The sequence below is a fragment of the Zonotrichia albicollis genome, chromosome 3 (assembly GCF_047830755.1).
Source record: "Zonotrichia albicollis isolate bZonAlb1 chromosome 3, bZonAlb1.hap1, whole genome shotgun sequence".
Taxonomy (NCBI): domain Eukaryota; kingdom Metazoa; phylum Chordata; class Aves; order Passeriformes; family Passerellidae; genus Zonotrichia; species Zonotrichia albicollis.
In genome coordinates this window covers 30,689,396-30,708,453 of record NC_133821.1, presented here as the reverse complement: position 1 = coordinate 30,708,453, position 19,058 = coordinate 30,689,396, and the positions used below count along the sequence as shown (strand labels likewise).

Here is a 19,058-nt window from a genome sequence, read left to right as displayed (position 1 = left end):
AAACAAATGACAGGGAAGGACAACTTACAACTCATCCTGGAAGCATCAATCTTATATATACATACTATTATGCCAAATTATATTCCTAGTAGGATTAGGTTTGGCTGAAAAGCAAATAGTAGTCTTGGAGTTTCCTACAGCAAGAAAAATAAACTGAAGATACTATTTCTCTCTTAAAGAAGGATGTAATCTCTGAACCAAGTAGCTTTTATAAGAATTCGCGAAATATATCAAGGTCATAGTGGCATACAGTTAAGTGTTTCTCACAATCCCTTCCCTTGGTGTTTTGAGAGACTCTGGCACTGATGTTGCTGATGGGAGAGAGGAGCAGCTTTGGTGTAGGAGTAATTTGCATCTATTTGCCTTTGAGTTCTCACTGTGAGATTGTGGCAGTTTCCTGTCAATGAGCATGGTAGCCAAGAATAGTGATTATGATGCCTGGGGGGTTATTTTCAAGCACTGCAGATGTGAAAATCTGAGAACCTTTTTTTTTTTTTTTTTAATTAAGTGGAATCATAAGGAAGTCTGGAGTTTCCTCTTCGTAGTTGTACCTGTATGATCATACTGAGGGTCTGCTTTGGGAAGTGCTCTTTCAGAGGATTTTTTTGAAGTGCTTTAAGAACTTGACATCTCTCACAATGCATCTGCAATTCAGACTGAGATTATTTCTTATCATCAAAGATTTTCTCATAGTTACATTTATTAAATAGTCAGTTTGAACGTCCTCAAAGAGCTACAACAGGTTATTAAACATGTAACTGTGAGAACACATGTGCTTCCTCAGCTGAAAATGCCTCCCCAGCCCCCAGATGTAATTTTCTTTTTTCTTTTTGTTTTCTGATTTATCCACTTCAGTTTTCACACTGTAAGAAAAGAAGAAACTGTTCCCTTCATTTGAACTGAAGTTTTTATCAGGCCTTACAGTAATTTCATCTCCCCTCTGGGGAGTGTGAGCTTGTCTCCTTCCACTCTCTTCCCATCTCTTCTGCAGCGAGTTTGGGTGTCAGGCAGGAGAGCTGCAGGCAAACTTCTCCTGGTGCTGCTGCTCTGGGCAGTGTGAAAGGGCCTCAGATGATGGCTGAATGCCTTAGGGTTACCTGGTTTGTGCAAAACTGCCGTGCTGCTGACCCTCGGTCAGGGTTTACCACTGGAAAGCAGGAACACTCTTTTGAAACCTAAACTGAGATGTCTGGCACTGCTGCTGAAGACTTGAGCCCGTTTTTTGGGGTTTTTTTTCTGCTTTTACCAAATTTATAGTAAGGGGTGTTATGTTTATGGCTTTTACTGCTTTCAAGGGGTCAAAATTCATGTAATCCTGTTCATAGTGTCTACTGTCTGCTTGCCTTTTCCCCTTGTTTTTCCTTCCTCTCTTCTTCCAGCCCTCATCACTATAATTAGAATGACTATTTTGTTCCAAAAATATCCTTTAATAACTAGGTATGGGATAAAATCTGAAGCTGGCTAATTCATACTCCATATTCAGAGGGGAAGTGGGTTTCAGAAAACATATAGATCAGATGAGCTGCTTTTATTTGTTGTCTTAGCAGATCCCTGTGAACTCTCTGTAAGCCTGAAGGCATTTACCATGTACCAACTGCTATGTTTTTTCCTCAGTTCATAAGTATTCAGGATTTTCCACCCGTAGTTTGAAAGAGGAGAGAAATGCATGACCTGAAGTAGAGTTGAAAGTAGTTGTTAATCTCTGTTAATATGGCAGCCTTATAAAAAACACGTGACGTAGATTTTCTTAATTTTAATTAAATTGTTAATAGTGCTAAATTGACCATTGGAAACCGAGCCACGCTTCAGGTATTTCCCTGTCTGGGGCTGTGTTGTATTAAAGTGTTTGAAGGAACAGTGTTTTTTGTCACCAAGAAAAGGAATAAACCCCCAGTGCTTTCTTGCAGACGCCATCCCGCCGAGCTATTACAGCCTGTACTTCCGGATCGTGCGGTTTGACGTGTCGGCCATGGAGAAGAACGCCTCCAACCTGGTGAAGGCCGAGTTCCGCGTCTTCCGCCTGCAGAACACCAAGGCGCGCGTCTCGGAGCAGCGGATAGAGCTGTACCAGGTAGGGAGGCGCCTGCCGCGCCTCAGCTCCCCACCTTGCTGCTGCAAACCCATCCAGCCGGCAGAGCAAAGCTGGGCACGAGCTCTTGGGTCCCCTCTCTGCAAGGGAGACTCTCTCTGCAGTGCCTTCCCCAGAAAGGGCTTCACTCGAAGCCATGAAAAGCTGAAATGTGCAAACTTTTTCTAGCAGTAAAGCCCCAGGACTCCAGAGTTTTGAGCCAGCAGTGTGCCCAGGTGGCCAATGACATCCTGGCTTGTATCAGCAGTAGTGTGGCCAGCAGGACCAGCATAGTGATTTTCCCTCTCTGTTCAGCCCTGGTGAGCTCGCATCTCAAATCCTGTGTCCAGGTTTGGGCCCCTCACTGCACGGAAGACATTGAGGTGCTGGAGCATGTTCAGAGGAGGGCAAAACAGCTGGGCAGGGGTTTAGAGAGGGAGTCTTGTGAGAAGTGCCTGGGGGATCTGGGGCTGTTTAGCATGGAGAAAAGAGGCTCTGGGGTGTGCTTATCACTCTACAGCTCCCTGAAAGGAGGGTGTAGCCAGGTGGAGATTGGCTTCTCCTGTGCAGCCAGCCACAGGACAAGAGGAAATGGTCTTGAGCTGCAGCACGGGAGGTTTGGATTGGACATCAGGAAGAATTCCTTCACTGAAAGGGTCGTCAATTACTGCAACAGGCTGCCCAAGGAGGTGGTGGAGTCACCGTCCCTGGAAGAGTTCAAGAAATGACTGGACATGGCACTTAGTGCCATGGTCCAGTTGTCATGTTGGTATTTGGTCAAAGGTTGGACTCCATGATCTTGGAGGTCTTTTCCAACCTTTGTGATTCTGTGTTTCACAGCACATAAAAAAAAGTGAGAGAACAAGACATCAAAAAAGTTATTCCCAAGATCTCTGTCTCCCAACACCTGACCTGAACTGTAGTTTACACAGAGGTCAAATTCCTCTCTCTGGCCCATGTTCAGGAGAAGATTTTTAAGACTTCCTTGTAGAAATGAAATTAAAACTGAATTGCAAAGCTAAGGAGTTTCAAACCTGGCTTCTGTATAGTAGTCCAGGGTTGAGGCGAGGGAGTGGACACTTCAGGGATTGTGGAGTGAGTAAGAAAATGCCCCATGACTCACTCCTGAGTGTTGACAAGATTTATGTCATTTAATCTTTAAGGACTTTGGAGCCTTTAACCTCATTTAACAGAGTCTGTGCATTTGTGCAAATACTGTCTAGAGCATATTTCATCTAAAGCATAGTTCTCCTCACTGGGAAACACAGCAACTAAAAGGGGCCCAGCTCCCAGAAATTTTATAGTCAGTAAAACTTGTGGTTGTTCCAGCAACCTGTGACATGTTCTCCCGAAAACCCTGATGGCTAGAATACCACCTTGTAAAAGTGTGTGGAGACCTTGTTTAGCTCTGTTCTTACTGCCTGCATTAGCTGTGCAGGTTGGCTCCAGTGGGTGCAAATTTGAGTCTTCTCCCTCACTTTGAAAGTTCAGCTTTTCCTGCCTGGTCTGGTCAAGTGGAAGCCAAACTTGAAGCAGAGAGAGGGGGCACTTTGGGTTCACGGGCTCGCTGAAGTGAGAGTAAAAGCCAGTCATGGAGGCTGGCAGCAGGAAAAGTGCATTGTTCTGTTTAGTTGTTGTTTAAATGTAGCAAAAGTTAATTCCCATTTGAATGTGGTTCAGGTCCACAGGTGGTCACTGGTGGCTGTGACCTGACTGCCATTCTTTCCAAGAACAGGATGGCAGAAAAGTTGAGCAGATAATGTGTTATTTGTTACAAGTTAAAGCTAAGAACCTCTATTGAGAATCACTGGTGTTGTCTGTATAGAACAGCCATCCCAGAGAAATACTCTGTGAATCCCAGTGAAGCTGCCACAGCAGCCTGCTGGAACAATCGTATATTCTGGCTTGACCTCACTGCTCAGACACCCTAAAAGGAGTTGATAGCATCTCTGGGCTTTCTGTTGTTCTACTTTTGAGAGCTGTTAGTCAGCCACCTAAAAAGAATACAGCTGTGGTTGCCTGAGCTCAGTTCACTGCCTTTCTGTGTTTGAGGAACATGGGACACAAAGAGTTCAGCAGAGGTATGGAAGAAAGGGCCTTTGCTTGGCTGGGATTTTGCCTTCTGATGAGAAACAGCTGGGGCTTACTTGAAAGAGCCTGACTCCAGCAAGCCTGTGCCCATGGAAATGACTGACACCTGCATCCAGGGCAGGTACTTGGGTCCCTGGATAAATATATGGCTGGTGAGTAAGGCAGTTTCTTTTTTAGGCTGGGTGGAGCAAACTAAGTGAAGTGTTAGGTGAGTAATGAGTGCAGGTTATTGTAGGATTAGATCTTTTCTCCACCAAGTAACAGGCAAGCCAAAGGCAGTGTGCCCTGTGTGTTTGTGCCAGGCATATTTTAGGCATGTTACTTTGTTCCTTTGCTTGTAGAGAGGCAAGCTGTCTCTGGATCATTTCCTTTTGGTCATGTTTGTTTCTTGCAGTCTTGTATGCAGCTCTCCCAAAACCTTGTACGGGGGTATTACAGCTCTGTGGTGGACAGTCTGAACTGCATGGGTTCCTTGGCAGGAGCTCTTCTGCCAGGAGCACAAGTCCCTAAATGTTCCTGCAGCTCATGTCCATCACAGCACATGAGGTTAGGATGCAGTGTTTAGCAGGAAAAGCAAAAGCAGGGAGAAATCAGAGACAAGGGACCCAAGATGCTTTTGGGTCCCTTCCAATTTGAGATATTCTATGATTCTGTGGTGTATTGTAGAACAGTGCTGTAGAAAGCATTCTGAAAGTTACTGTATGAATTCTAGAGATTGGAAAGAAGAAAATACTTGCAGATGAAGGTGAAGAGGTATGGATAGAGGAGGCATTGGTGCCCCAGTGGTCATGGAGGAGCTTCAGGGCTGTGTATTAATGTACTGAGAATGCAGATAAGAGTTGTCTAGTGGTGAACATGGTAGAAGCATGGGAGGTAAAAGGGGAGAGTCAGGAAGATCCTCATTTCAGTGGAAGTGGGAGAGGCAGCTATCTTCTGTAAGGGCTGAAGACTTAGTCAGATCTCTGACTCCAGCATGAAAAGCCTTGGAGAGTGAGCCTTGCAGAGGAGATTGCCGGTGGAGTTGGCATGAGCAGCTGCCGCTCCTCCTCTGTGCATGAGCTTTGCTTCCTGTCTTGTGACATATGTGCTGGGCTTGCCAGGGCTGTTGTGCCCAGAAGGAACAGTGTGGTTTTTCATCTTGCATAAGCAACATTTAATTATTAGGGTTTTTTTTTTTCTCCTCCAACCAAGTTTCAGGTTGCCTAGTGTTTTGCTTTGTTGTGGAGCTCTTCTTGATGAGGGTTTTTGAAATTCCTTTCATACCTGCAGTTTCAAGGAATGGTTGTTCCTTTGTCCCCTTGTCTTTCTTTGGAGAAGAGGGGGAGAAGGCAGAAGCTTTCTGGGGAGAATAAGAGCTCTCTTGTGGTTCACTGATATAGTCCCTGAACATGTGCACATCTTCTGATTGCTCTCCAAGAGCTTTCTGATTTAGTCCAGTGGCAGTTTAGTAGTAGCATATATCCCACTGATGCAGAAGGGACAACGTTATTCTAAAGGACTGTTTTAGGAACAGCCAGAGACAGATGTGCAGGGTAAATTGAAAAAATAAGCAAGCAGAATATAAATATTTTGTTTTTCCTCCTGATTCTTTCTTTGTGTGGTCCTCTGACCTTACAGATCTACCCTTTAAAATGAAAGAAGAAATGCAAAACTGCACCTTTTCAGCTAAGCTTTCCTCAGGCTGTACTTGGCTCACTTTTCCAAACCACATCAGAAAGGGACTTTGTGTTTTCTTACAGCCCTTGTTTGCACTGACTCCAGGAAGGCAGTCTGGGGCTGCTTGGCATGGTGAGCCAGGGCTGTGGCCCCTTGTTCCAGGCCCCTGGCGCTGCAGCAGCAGCAGGACCCTGTTCCCACCTCAGAGCCTGAGCTGCAGCAGAGAGCACCCCATCGTATTTATGCTGGAAATGAATGGTTATGAATCTGCTTGTCAGGTTTTCTGCCATCTGGATTTCTCCAGGCAGTGAATCCTAGAGATTAATTCTCATGGAGTGCCCTGCATGCATCCACAAAGCCAATGGGCAAGTAGTAATCCCTGTGTGCAGAAAATGTCTGTTTTCACCCAGAATACTTCTCTTGGTATTTAAGGATTAGTCAGTCACGTATGTGTGTTCCTGCACAGATGGGAAGTACAGCGCACATACTAAGAAGTCTTAGGATGGAAAATAATAAAACTCACAGAAGTAGGAATTAAATTACTTTTAAGAGGCTGGTATGAAAGCTTCTGTCTCTTCTTGGCTCTGGTTAAGTGAATCTGCAGAGAATTAAATTCTTTAAAGGCTCTACCCTTTCTGTTCTTTCTTCTGCCCAAAAGAGAGGCTTAATCAGATGGTTATGGTGCTGATCATCAGCAGAGCACATTGGAGAGTGGGAAGGAAGCCGGAGGGAGGGAGGAAGGAAGGAAGCGGCGTGACCTCAGACAAGGCGCGCTCCTCCCGTCCCTCCACCGCGCCGTGCTCACTCAGTGCGCTTCCCAGCGTGCACCAAGACTTCAGAAAATATTAAGAGGATAAAGTGGTTTTGGGGAAAGGAGGAGAAATAATATTAAATAAACAAGTTTTAGCATCCTCCAGTGGCCCTTGCTATGTTTTTAAAGATTTATGCCAAATGCAGGCTTTATTGGAATTTGATCAGATAAAGCTCAGTTGTTATGGGAATGTCTTTGTTCATCAGTTTTCTTGCCTGCTTTGAAGACTTCATCACATCTTTCTTTTATTAAGGTGCTTCTGTATTTATGAATAAAGTCCCTGCACCCTTCAAAAAAAGCCTTGTCTGTTATGAATAAGCATTCCTAAAAACAAATAGGCACCACTGCAAAGCAGAACTAGTAGAAACCAGGCTAAAAAGACATCCTTCAGAGAGTGCTATGGTATTGGGTTTAAGGTATTTTTATTATGTACAGGCAGTCAAACAATAACAAATAATAATTATTTCCTGTGGAAGTGGTGCCATATTTTGTTAACACATCATAAAGCATCACAAAAAGTGCAGCTGAAGCTCTGTGTTTTATTGTCATTGTTGTCTGAGGCTGCTGTGGGTGGGATTACCTGAGAGGCTGTGGATGGGAGGGATGGATCCGCAGGATGTATCAGAGCAAGGGTTGAGGCAAATGAACAGTGCCAGGTTAAAGCTGGGGAGACACATCAGATTGCAGTGAAGAATCTGAAGCAAACAGGAGGAGACCTCTGGTCTTTCCATTTTGGGGAGGGCCCAGTCCATGTCAGGAGCTCCCATGCAGCTTGCTCAGGGTCTAGGAAGAGCTATCTGTCTTCTAGGCAGTGGTAGCCCCCATTTCCTCCATGGCCTCTCTACCTGCTGGGAGGTAAGAGGAGGAAGATGCTGTGGAACATGTACTCCATTATGAGATTTAAATTTAAACCACAGTCGGTTGTTCAAATACTTTCAATTCAGACAGTGCTTTGTCTTGTTTTTCAGTTGGGGAATACGTTTAGAGTGAGCTACCATAGATTTGGGCCGAATCTCTGTGGTGCAAATCTGAGGCAATTTACACAGACTGCAACTGCGATCCTTCAGGCTGATCTCCATATAATCAGGAGCAGAGGGGCTGTGCTCTCTTTTCTTGTCAAAAAGTGCCGTCTCTGATGGCACGGGAGAGAATACCATGAAGCAGGATTTGTGGCTGTGAGCTGGCTCAGGATGTCTGTATTACAGATATCACCTGGGGCACTTGGTTGTAACTGGCTGCCATGGCTGTGACCTACATCTAAAGTAGTGCATTTGGATCTCACCATTTATGTACTGCTATCCTGAAACCAGACTCTTGCATTCTGAAGGGTTATGAGGTTATGTTGAATGGCAAATGTAAGGTGTTCTTTGAAGTGCCAAACCCAGCATAAGGCATGGATATGATAACTTTCCACTCTACCAAACTCCTTCACTTTCCCCCAGCAGCAGCTCAGGACCAGAGGAAGTTCATTTGCAGTATATTTCAATTGAATTACTGTTTTCTTCTTTTTCCAGAATCCCTCTTTTCTGGTTCCAGATGCTATATGCCCTACAAAAAGTTGTCAGTACATTAGAGATCATATCTAGAGTACCTTTGGCAAATGCTCTGTGAGCATGAGGGCAAGTATTTATGGCTCCATCGTCTTCACTGTAATTTGGGAGCATATCTCAGTTGCACCCACCTCTTGTCAGGAATAGAGCAATTACTGAAGACAACTTGAAGGAATATAATATATAATATTTCCATTAGCTCCTGGCAAGGGCCAGTGTGTCCTTCCCAGCTGGACACTGCCATGTGCAGAAGTGCAGGCCACAGGTGGCTGTGTTGCCATTTGTGCTGCCTGTGCATTATTGGAGGCGTGGGAATGCAGGTCATGGGTCTGAAAACAGCAGCTAGCTTTGGGTTCCTGTTCTTTGGGCTGGGGTTTGTTGGGGTAGCCAGCCCTACATTACACTGGGACACGAGCAAGTTTGAAGCAAGCAGCTCAGCGTGGTGGTCCCTGGGCTGAGGAACATCAGGTTGGCTTTATGGCTGGGTGCTGTTGGAGGGGGAAGGTGGTGCTCCTGTTCTGGGGAGCTTTAGGAAACAATATGAGGCTTTGTTGGAGAGAAGCCTACGTGAAGAAGAATAGGTGATGGGGGAAAATGGAGGAGGATGAGAGTGATTTGTGTGGAAATCTGTAGGTGGTGGGAAGAGAAGACTACAAGGAGAAGTGAGTTATAGGGAACAAGGCAGGCAAGAGGAAGGGAAGAAAGAGGAGGGATTTGTGGAAGAAGACAACATCTTGGAGAAAGTACTGTGTCCAAATACTCATTTAGCCAAGAAAGCTACATGCCAGAATGTAGTAGAATGCACATGAAGATGAGATAGTTCTGTCAGGGACAGGACCAAGGAAGAGAAAAAGCCTTAGGAGACCTGTGCATAAAGGGGATATGAACACAGGAGAACCCTGCAGGATCTGGGAGATTTGGCTACAAGACAGGAGAACCCACTCTGTTTCTGTTGACTTTGGCTCCTCTTTGTTGATACTTTAATAAAACATAATGTGCCTTTGGCAAGTTAAAGCTAAAGGCTAGATAAGTTTACGGGATTTTTTTGTTTTGCTTCATTTTATATAAAATCTTTCTTTGGAGCTATCTTAAAATCTCCCAAATGGCAGGAAATTGCCCTCAATATTTCAGAATCTTCCAGGAGAAGGACCCCAGACCCTCCGTTCTTCTTTATTGCTTAAACAATACAGAGTCTTCCTGCCTGCTTAAACATAAATCAGGCTGGACAGCCTCAGGGCTCTGTCCCCAACTTACACTGCAAATGTATCTTCAGTATCAGGAGGAAGGCCCTGCTTGGGGAACAAATGGAGAGGAAATCCCTTCCCAGGATCCATTCTCTTCCCAGAGCTCATCCCCTCACCGCAGGGTGATGCAAGGAGTCAGTCACAGTGATTCCATGGCACACTTGGCTTCCCCTCCCTTTCTGAGCTGCTAAAGTGCTCATCTCTTTGCCTGCCTCACACTTCACCTTCTTTTACCTTTAAGTGAGCATCAGCCAGCACTGTAAGAGAATCCTTCTGCAGCTGTAGCCCATCCAGATATAAAAGCAGTTGGGTTATGTGTGCAATATGTTCTTTTTATTTGCAAGTTTGCATGAAGAACGTGTCTGGCAAGTTCTGAGCAGATGGATCAGAGACCTATGGGTTTTTTACAAACTTTGGCAAGTACTCCATACCTTTCTTTGTATTTTGGCAGGAACTCTGCATCTCATATAGTAGTCTCTAAAGGTTCTGCCCTCAGTTTGAGCCTGATTCGGAGACCATTGCAAGTAATGGAAAGACTTCATTGATAAGCAGGGGGACTGTAAAGCCCTTTTAACTTCATGGCACTGAAGGCAGAGTCTGAATTACTCCTTTGCAGCAGTGGCTACAAGAAGAGCTTAAAAACTCACACTGACATTTTTTCAAAAAGCTGGTCTCTTGCACTTAGAAGCAGCTAAGATTTTGATAGCCAGTAGGTTCCCAATTATCTGGCAAAAGGTACTATATGGAAGCTTTGCACTTTACACCATATGTTTTCACATATAATGAGTGATAAACGGGAGAGGTTTGCAGCAGAATCAAGGATTTTCTTTTCCTTATGTCCAAAATAGGATAAAAGGCCTTAGATTTAACGAGGGAATGAGAAAGGATTGATAATTAGCATGGCCATTTTTTAACTGTAAGTTTCAGAAAGAGCTGTCTGAAGTCCCTGAGAGCTGTCTGAGGAGACCTTTGAAATTTGGAACCAGGCAGTGAGTGAATCTCTCAGTAGGGTGAATCGGATGTAAGAATTTGGGAACTCCCAGCAGCTGTGTATGCAGACCTTGGGAATCTGGTCATTCCAGTGTAGAGTTAGGCTGCAGTCCCCTGCAGTTTCTTCTGGTTCAGGAAAGGTCATCCTAAATGGCAGTTTTCAGCCATGATGTGCATAGCTGAACTTCTCTTTGCTCTCATGTTAACCAGCATAAGCACCTCATTTACCACTGGATCTCATTGTTTGGGCTTATTTACTTTAGGCTTACAAGCACATGTCAGGTTATTTCCATTATTTTTAAAAGGGCCATGAAGTTCCAATGGAAATCATGGATAATGACTGATAAGTGAGAGAAAGAGTAGGGAGCCTGCCAAGATGTTGTAATACAAGAACATCACAGGAGTCTGAAATGACAGAGAAGGGAAGGGAAGGAAGGAAGTTATCAGGAGGCCAACAGCATCTGGAGGGAGGAGATCTGACAGTCCAGAATGAATGGGGAGGAAAGACAGATTAAAAGCAGGTTTTCACAAGATAATGCCATATTTACTTCTGTTCAGTGACTGCAGAACCCACACTGGCTGATAGCAGTGACCATTTCAAGTTCTAATGCAGTGCAGGAAATAGGATAGATATTTTTAAGTGGCCATATGATCTTATTACTATGTTTGGAAAGTTCATCAACTTGTTTTAAGAAACTGTAAGTCACCAAAAATATTTCCAAAGAGCTGGTGACCATAATTCCCAAACCCAGCCATAAAATGCTCTTGGTTTTCTTGGCTGCAGCAGATGTATGTCATTGATGCATCAGCCTGTGTATCATCACTGCTGAACCACATTCAGTTCTTTCTTTGTTTGCTTGCTGAGGAGGTGGTGAATTTATTAGCCAAAACTATTCCACTGTAAATTATACTTAATTGTAATTTTCCCATTCTTCTGCATCTGATTGTGGTGACAATAGAAGACTAGAAGCAGTTATTGGCCAGAATACCAAATCTGAAATGAACTAAACAAGTTGCTGTTCTGGGGCTCTAGTTATTTGAAAGAACCAGTGTATCTTCATGTCAAATTTTTTCCTTTTAGCTGTGTAATGAGTCACGAAGACAGGCTTTCTGGCATCTGCTGTCAGTGGTTATTGTCTAGAATGCATACACTAATGTGTTGATTCAGTTATCCCCTGCCTTAGCTCCCTAAATATATGAGCGGGGGAGTAGGCAGAGGAAACTTTGAACAAAATAATGCTTGTTTTAACAGTCGTGGGCTTAGTAGTTTTTTCGAGTTTGTTTTTGAACCAGTTTAATTACCCTGACGCCGAGTGCTGCTGCTCTGCTCATGTTAACTTATGATATGTCCCATTCTTTAAAGAGTTTCTGCTAATTTTGCAAGCATTCTGCTTTGTTTGTTATCATGAATTATGTAGTGTTCTCAGTGTACTTTACAGTTTATAAAATACAGACTAAGATAATCCTTATCCTTACTTTTACTGTGTGATAGTTTCCTGAGGGTACAAATGTGTGTGCCTATAAATAAACAGTTTCATCCTTCAGTATTTGAATGAAGATTTCAGCTACTTGATACTTAAATTTTTAAAAAATGTGTCTGTCAAGGCTTTCCAGTTAGTCTGAAAAATAAGCATAGCAAGTGACAGAAGTAATTTACAAATCAGTATTTTCTGGAAACTCCTCATGCTTCTAAAACCAGTTTGTGACAAAACTAAATTTTTTCACTGCTGAATGCCCTGGTCGGGGTAATTTGGGAAAAGCTTTCAAGATAACATCATGAGTCAGCCTCTTCTAGTGGATGAAAAAGAGCACAGACAAGTCCCTGCCAACCAAGCAGAGGTTCTCCCCCAGAAGACTGAGCAGAATTAAGAGTATATTTCAACAGGATTTGTAAAATACCAGAAATCTGGCAGGCCTGATGAGGGTGGCATGTGAGTGCTGTCACCACCAAGATCCCCGGCTGGGCTTCCTAAACATATGGAGCTGTACAAAAAAGAGCAATGCTTTGTTTGCGTCTGGCTTCTTCCTGAGCCATTTCCTGCAATTAGCTGCATTTTTCATTTATTCATGTGTTTGTTTCACCTTGGTCTGCTGGCAGTAGCTGCATGTATGTCATATCTAGAGACTCCTCATGGGTATTTGTAAGATCATTTTTTCACCAGGTGTTTTCAAGAAACCTCAGAATTGAAATAAAATGTATGAGAGGTAGGTTAGCAGTGGGCATTGAAAAAGGTGGGTAGAAGGCAGTGTGCAAGGCATTGGTCAAGAGAAGATTAAGAAGTGTTTTAGTTGGTGGTTTTCATGTGAAAGGGAGGAATCGCATTCAAAAATGGGGTAGAAAAAACCTGAAATCATTCTAAGAATTTAGGGCATTGCTACTGAATGAAAGTTGCTCTGTATACTGGTCTAGAAGCCTGGTGGATCACCCTTTGGTAACACTTCTCCCAGTTCTGCTCATCCCCAGCGTGTGATCGTGTATGTCCATTCCCTGTGTAATCATTGTTCTAACAGGCAGTGGGAGCAAGACAAGAGAGCAGGTATCCCTGGACGGACATGTCCATGACCAGAGCCCGTGTTTGCTGCCTCTGGGCTGTGTCTGAGGGGTGTGCAGGTGTGCATGCTCACAGCTGTTCCTGCACAGCCATCGTGCATCGCTGTGCCGCTACCTGGGGCTGTTGGGATGTGTCCCTGCCCACGGAGGGAGGTGGGGCTGCTCTGTGGAAACTCTGTCTGCTGCTGATGCAAATGATGGGATCTGTCTCTGCACGCTGTGGGTGATGCACAGGATTTCCCCACCGGAAAACCTTCGCCTTCCCATCATGGCCTGTAGTCAGACCCAGCTCTTTGTACCTCTTCGAGAGGGAGCGTTTGGATAAGGTGCCAAAAGGAAGTAAGAAAGGATTAAAGGGGAAGTTTAACTCAGTTGACTTTCTCTTCTGTGGATTTTCTTTTTTCCCCCTGCCTTCTGTTAATACTTTCAATGCACTGAAAGATTTGCACAAAGGCTTTTGTTTAGCTCCTGCAGGTGCAAGCTGTGCAGCAGCAGTTCTGATAACCGTGTTTGATGTGGTTGTGATGGGCTGAGCATGAAGGTGAGGTGGTGTTTATAGGTAAGGCAAGGCAATGTTTATAGGGGAAGGTAATATCTCTTCTAAGACCAATAAGTGCGGTTGGAAGAAGTAGACAAGCTTTCAAGCACAAAAGCTGCGAGGCTTTTATTCTTTTTTGAAGCTGAATTAGTTGATCTAGTAGGAAGAAAGGATTGGAATGGTGAAAAAGAAGTTCTTCCGTGAGGATACAGGCTTGAGGGTGTATTGGAAGAAAAAGGTGTGTTGCTGATGGGGAAGGTTAAAACCAGAAATGTAGGGCAAAGTAAAAAGAAGCAAACCAAAGTGGAGAAATGGCAGAGAGAACCTAAAATGCTTATTTCATGTAGTGATTTCTGGAAGACTCATTTGAAGAATATATTGCAGCTGTAAAAATTTCTGAGAGATTCCTACAAAAAGGCCCCTTTGTTTACCCCCTTATAGAGTGCGATTGGTTCAGTGTGGATGGAAATAAAAAACAATGTAGGAAAAGAAACTTAATCAGATTAATTTGTGGGAGAAAATAGACTCTGAGGGTCCAGTCTCGGATTTTATCTTTCATTAGCTTTCAACAGTTGCAATAATGTTAGAGGAAAAGAGGAGAAAATTGAAATGGTGAGACTAGAAGATCATTCTTGCTTACAAGTACTCAGATTGTTAAGATCATACATCATCCTAACATTATAAAGATATTTAACCCAAGAGAAGGAGATTTAAGTTAATTTCACTAAGTGTAACACTTTTCTCACTTAACAGCCTTTTGCTTAAGAACTGCCAGTGCCTGTTTAACCCATGGTGTCATTTGTGGAAATTACCTCATACTTAGTTTGTGACTTTTTACCTTGTTCTTTATAATTTTCTTCCTGAGCATGCTGTGTAAAGAACATGGAGAGAAACTTTACTCTCAGATGTTGTAGGTACCATAGGGTGGATAATATCCAGCTCTTTTAATCCATGGTATCCATCCTGTCCCACAGAGCCATACAGCTCAGAAGCATTTTCTTGCCATTCAGCTCAACAGTGGGCCTGGATTTTCTTTGGACCATTGGATACGTATAGTGATGATTTCTTGTACTTTTACAAATGCCTTTTATTCCAGGTACACACTGACAGCCCTTGACTCTGTCTTTTGGTAGCAATTGGGATAAAGACTGGAATAAATATATTTATTTTTGATATCAAGGCACAGCTGTGTCTTCAGAATATGTCTAAGACCAATTATAGTTAACATCAGGAGATTGCTTTTGGCACATTACTTACTTTTAGTCCTTACATCACTGCCAAAACTGAGGTATGCAGTTTCTGGAGTCTTTGGAAAGATATGACTGTGCAGAAAGGAAGAGAAATGAGCCAAGTTCTTGTGTCCCATTTGCTTCACACCCCCCACCCCCCAGCCCCAACACACCCTTGCAGAATGACAGCTGCATTACATCCTCAGAAACACTTGACCTGATAAAGACCAAAGGGAAGGCAAAGTTATATTTGTACTTCTCTGGGACTTTCCCAGCATTGATTACTGATTCTCTCATCCCTCTGGCACTTCTGAGCAGTGGTAGTCCCCTTGCTGCTGCCAGACTCTCTGTAAACAGTTGTTCAGACACTTTGTTTGAAGGTTACCTCATGAAAAGGAGTCCCAATGTTCACTGTTGGAGTGCCCTTAGTTTCTACTGGGGAGCTCAGCATTGCCTACCAGGGGCCCTTAGTAATCGTCTGGACTTGAACCAACATCTTCTCATGGCTTTTTGCTAAATGTGTTGATCAGAAAGAAGACAAAGAGCCTGTCATGTTGCTGTTCTTTTCATAAGACAAATGTTATTGTAGGAGCCACGTTGTTGGCCTATGAGAGATCCAGCGCTGCCTTGCCATAAACAGGGAGACTCTGCATGCTGACTCCACATGCTGGACAGAATCTGAGCTTTTCAAGCCTGTTTAATTACGAAAAGCCTGATTTTATCACGATGACATAGTTTCACACCTCTTTTGAAATATTTTTCTTTACATGTATTATGTGATTTCACCATAATTTTATTACAGCAGTGCTTGCTAGATGTCAGGTTGTTCTGGGCTGAGAAAATAGGAGGAAACAATGAGATGTTGTCAGTTACTCTTTTGGAGATGCATTTGGATGCTTAAAGAAAGGAAAAACCCGAAACAAAAATGAAGTCGCACAGCTGGCATGCCAAAAGTTACAAAGTGATGTTATCGTGTGGTATCTTGATTGGAGTTGACTAAATGTTGCATGGCATTCCAGCTCCCTGCATCACAAGACTATCAACAGAGTAATAAGCAGAAAACCAAAAACCAGCTGTTAACAGCTAGAAGTCCAATTGTTTTTGTCTTAGGGTAAATAATATCAGGCTATGCTTGTATATGGGAAGGCACTCACTGAATTGTTTGCCTGGGATGAGGAGGACTGTGGACACTTGAAATTCTGGTCATGCAGGGCCTGGGTTTCTTTTGTTCAAGTATTTTTTATTGGTTGATCAGTGGAAGCTTTGCTGAAACATTTGACAAAAATACAAATACAGCCTGTATCAAAGTATGGATGGAAGCAGCCTCACTTGTTGGCACAAATCTGTGCATGGCCATCTGTTTAATGTATGATTAGTACCCAAAATCAGAGGGAAGGCTAAAAGCATGAATAAGGCAATACCATAGGTTAGTTATAGGGGAGCAATGTAATATCTTCAGTGTACAGACTACATTGTACAGCCTGGACTTCGGCATCTTGTGCTCTAGCCAGTATAAGTATTACTGAGGAAGGTGAAATAGCTTCTTTTGGTGTTTACTGTGATTTCCTCAGCACTTGTGTTACAGGATAGGTTTTCAGGGCAGTTCTTTCTGTGTGATTTCTCTCACTAAGGAATATGTGATGGTGTGTTTTGCTTGGGAGCCTAAGCTGATTTCATTAGGGTGTTTTTATATTGTTCTTCTTACACACCCTAAGTAGATTCTTTCTGAAAATGTGCACGAATGTTCATCTGCTGCATAGAGGTTCCAACTGTAATAGTTTCTTGTGCTAGTTTCTAATGTTAGTGGTCCATTTTAAAAGCAACCAGGTAAATGTTAACCTGTAGGAAATTTTATTTGTTGTTTCTTTCAGGTTTTAAAATCTAAAGAATTATCATCACCAGGACAGCGCTATATTGACAGCAAAGTAGTTAAAACAAGAGCTGAAGGAGAATGGTTGTCTTTTGATGTCACTGAGGCTGTACATGAATGGCTCCATCACAGAGGTGACAAAAAGTGCTCTTTGCCTTCACTCCTGCCCCAGCTGCTCCTCCAGTAACTCAGGAGTATTTCAGAGTCATTCCACATGTAAAAACCAACTCCACTCATTTTTATGTTTTGCAGACAGGAATCTTGGATTTAAGATAAGCTTACATTGTCCATGCTGTACCTTCGTGCCTTCCAATAATTACATCATCCCAAATAAAAGTGAGGAGCTTGAAGCAAGATTTGCAGGTAATTAAAGAAAAAAAATCCAACTTTTTAAAATGTTGTGGTATGTGCTAATTGAGGAGGGAAATAAAAAGCTGTTTCTGCCTTCTAAATGGCATTCAGCTGATTGAAAACTTGCTCATTTGGGAATCATGATTCTCAGCTGGTAGGAAGTTATACTAAAGTCACAAGGGTAAAACTGTATCACCTGAACAATTGTAAAATCACAAGGCATGAAAAAGCTGTCTCATTCCATGCATGCAGCTTTGATGTCCTTAAAAATCTGTGTTAAAGTTTGCAGCATGCTCACAGGATATACGTACATTTTTGGATTTTGTGCAGACTCTTGCACAGTTTTCCGTCCACTATTGGATAGTAATGAGAAAATAGCTCAATATTTTCAAAATTATCCTTTTGCTCTCCATCCTAGTACTGTAATGAGTCAGACTTAGTTGAAAAGATTGGAATGAGTGGGCATTTAAAAAGAAAACAAAACTGTGTACTGAGGGTTATGACTATATGTGTTCTTTATGGACAGCAGGCAAAGTGATATGGAGTAAATATATGAAGTTTGTATAAGCTCTCTTGTGTTTTTAAGCCATTAAACTTTCAGTTTCACAAAAGAGAAATTATATTTAATTGACTGTACTGCAGTTACCGTCCACCAGCACACATGAATCTATAGCTATATTATATTAGAACTAATTTTAACCTAAATTCTGTTCCTGAAGTTGTCATTTATTGAACTGTATCATGATTTGGTTCACTTGTGATCCAAGTATTTGGCTATATTCCTTGTCAAGTATTAAGTTTTTCTAACTGTTGTTTCACTGCATTGGAATTTTTTCCTGTAAGTAAATGCATGTACTGTACATATGATTAAAGCCATTGTGTGCATTTAAAAAGTGATTAGTATGGTTTTTGGTCACTAGAATTGCATATGTTAAGAGAAGAATAGTGTATCTCTTTCTGTTTAGATGGTAGTATCTGGTTGGGGAGATTAATTTTCTAAAGGATGTTAACAAAAGGCATAATGTGACTTCTGTGAAAGGCCAATACCTTGAGTCTCTTGTCTGTGCTATTGCCATGGTAAGAGGCTAGTAAGGCAGTTAGTGTTAAAAGAGAATACAGAATGTGAGACCATAGATTGCCATTTCAAGAAGAAGTTCTTTAATCAGTGTCTTTTCCATGCCCATATAAAGGAAGAGACTAGAATAACTACTTTCTGGGGAAAATTAGCAGATTTAAATAAACTGGTAATGAAAGATGGGGAATTTACAAGTATCATAAAGGACTGAATATGATGGTGGAAGCTAATGGGATAGAAGTAAGAGTGGAAAATGAAGGTGCAGTATCCAGAGCATCTTTAAGTGTGTTAAAAGGTTTTAAAAGGTACATACCTGTTAAAAGTTGGGAGTACTGCTCTGACTGAAGCAACAAAAGAATCACTGCTTGGGGCATTTGAAGCTAAATTACACAAGATGCAGTGATTGAAGTTACCTTCTCTGTTACTCATTGAAACGTTTTTAGTAAATGTACTGAAATGGCATTAAACAGATGTGAATGTGGGAGGGTTGATACAGTGGCTAACATGAGAACTGTGAGTATCTTAGGCATCTTGGGTTGAAATTTGCCCCCACTTCCCCAGTAAACATGCCCAGCTGACACCATCATGGCCCAGTTTCTGAGATTATTTTTAAGAGATGGTTTATTTAATTTGTGAAGAAAAAGCAACACAATGTTTATCACCAAAATGTATTTTTTGAAGGTATTGATGACTACACATATTCCAGTGGTGATGTGAAAGCTTTAAAGTCCAATAGGAAAAAATACAGTGGGAAGACCCCACATCTTCTGCTAATGTTGTTACCCTCCTACAGACTTGAGTCGCAACAGCCCAGTCGGCGGAAGAAGCGTGCTCTAGATGCTGCCTATTGTTTTAGGTAACTATGCCTGCACATCCAATACTCTTACACAGTGGTGGGACACTGGAGGTGTCATGCAGTTGTTGATCATGTTTCTTTACAGTTAGCCTTTACACAGAATGCAGACCCTCAGGCGTCTGTGTGCAGCAGGTCTCTGCCCAGCAGTCTCCAATCCCACGGAGACAGATTGTTGTGA

General features: G+C 42.6%; 1 protein-coding gene across 2 annotated transcripts in view; it reads left to right on the top strand.

The window, feature by feature from the left end:
* Positions 1 to 19,058, top strand: part of TGFB2 (transforming growth factor beta 2) — a 60,457-nt gene that overhangs the window by 35,593 nt on the left and 5,806 nt on the right. Inside the window, exons 2-5 of one of the 2 annotated variants that reach the window (XM_005483005.3) lie at positions 1,908 to 2,071; positions 16,600 to 16,732; positions 16,851 to 16,961; positions 18,706 to 18,880. In XM_005483005.3, the coding sequence (XP_005483062.1) occupies positions 1,908 to 2,071; positions 16,600 to 16,732; positions 16,851 to 16,961; positions 18,706 to 18,880 (583 nt within the window). The remainder of the gene's footprint in view (positions 1 to 1,907; positions 2,072 to 16,599; positions 16,733 to 16,850; positions 16,962 to 18,705; positions 18,881 to 19,058) is intronic. The other variant, XM_074537048.1, reaches the window with a different exon arrangement.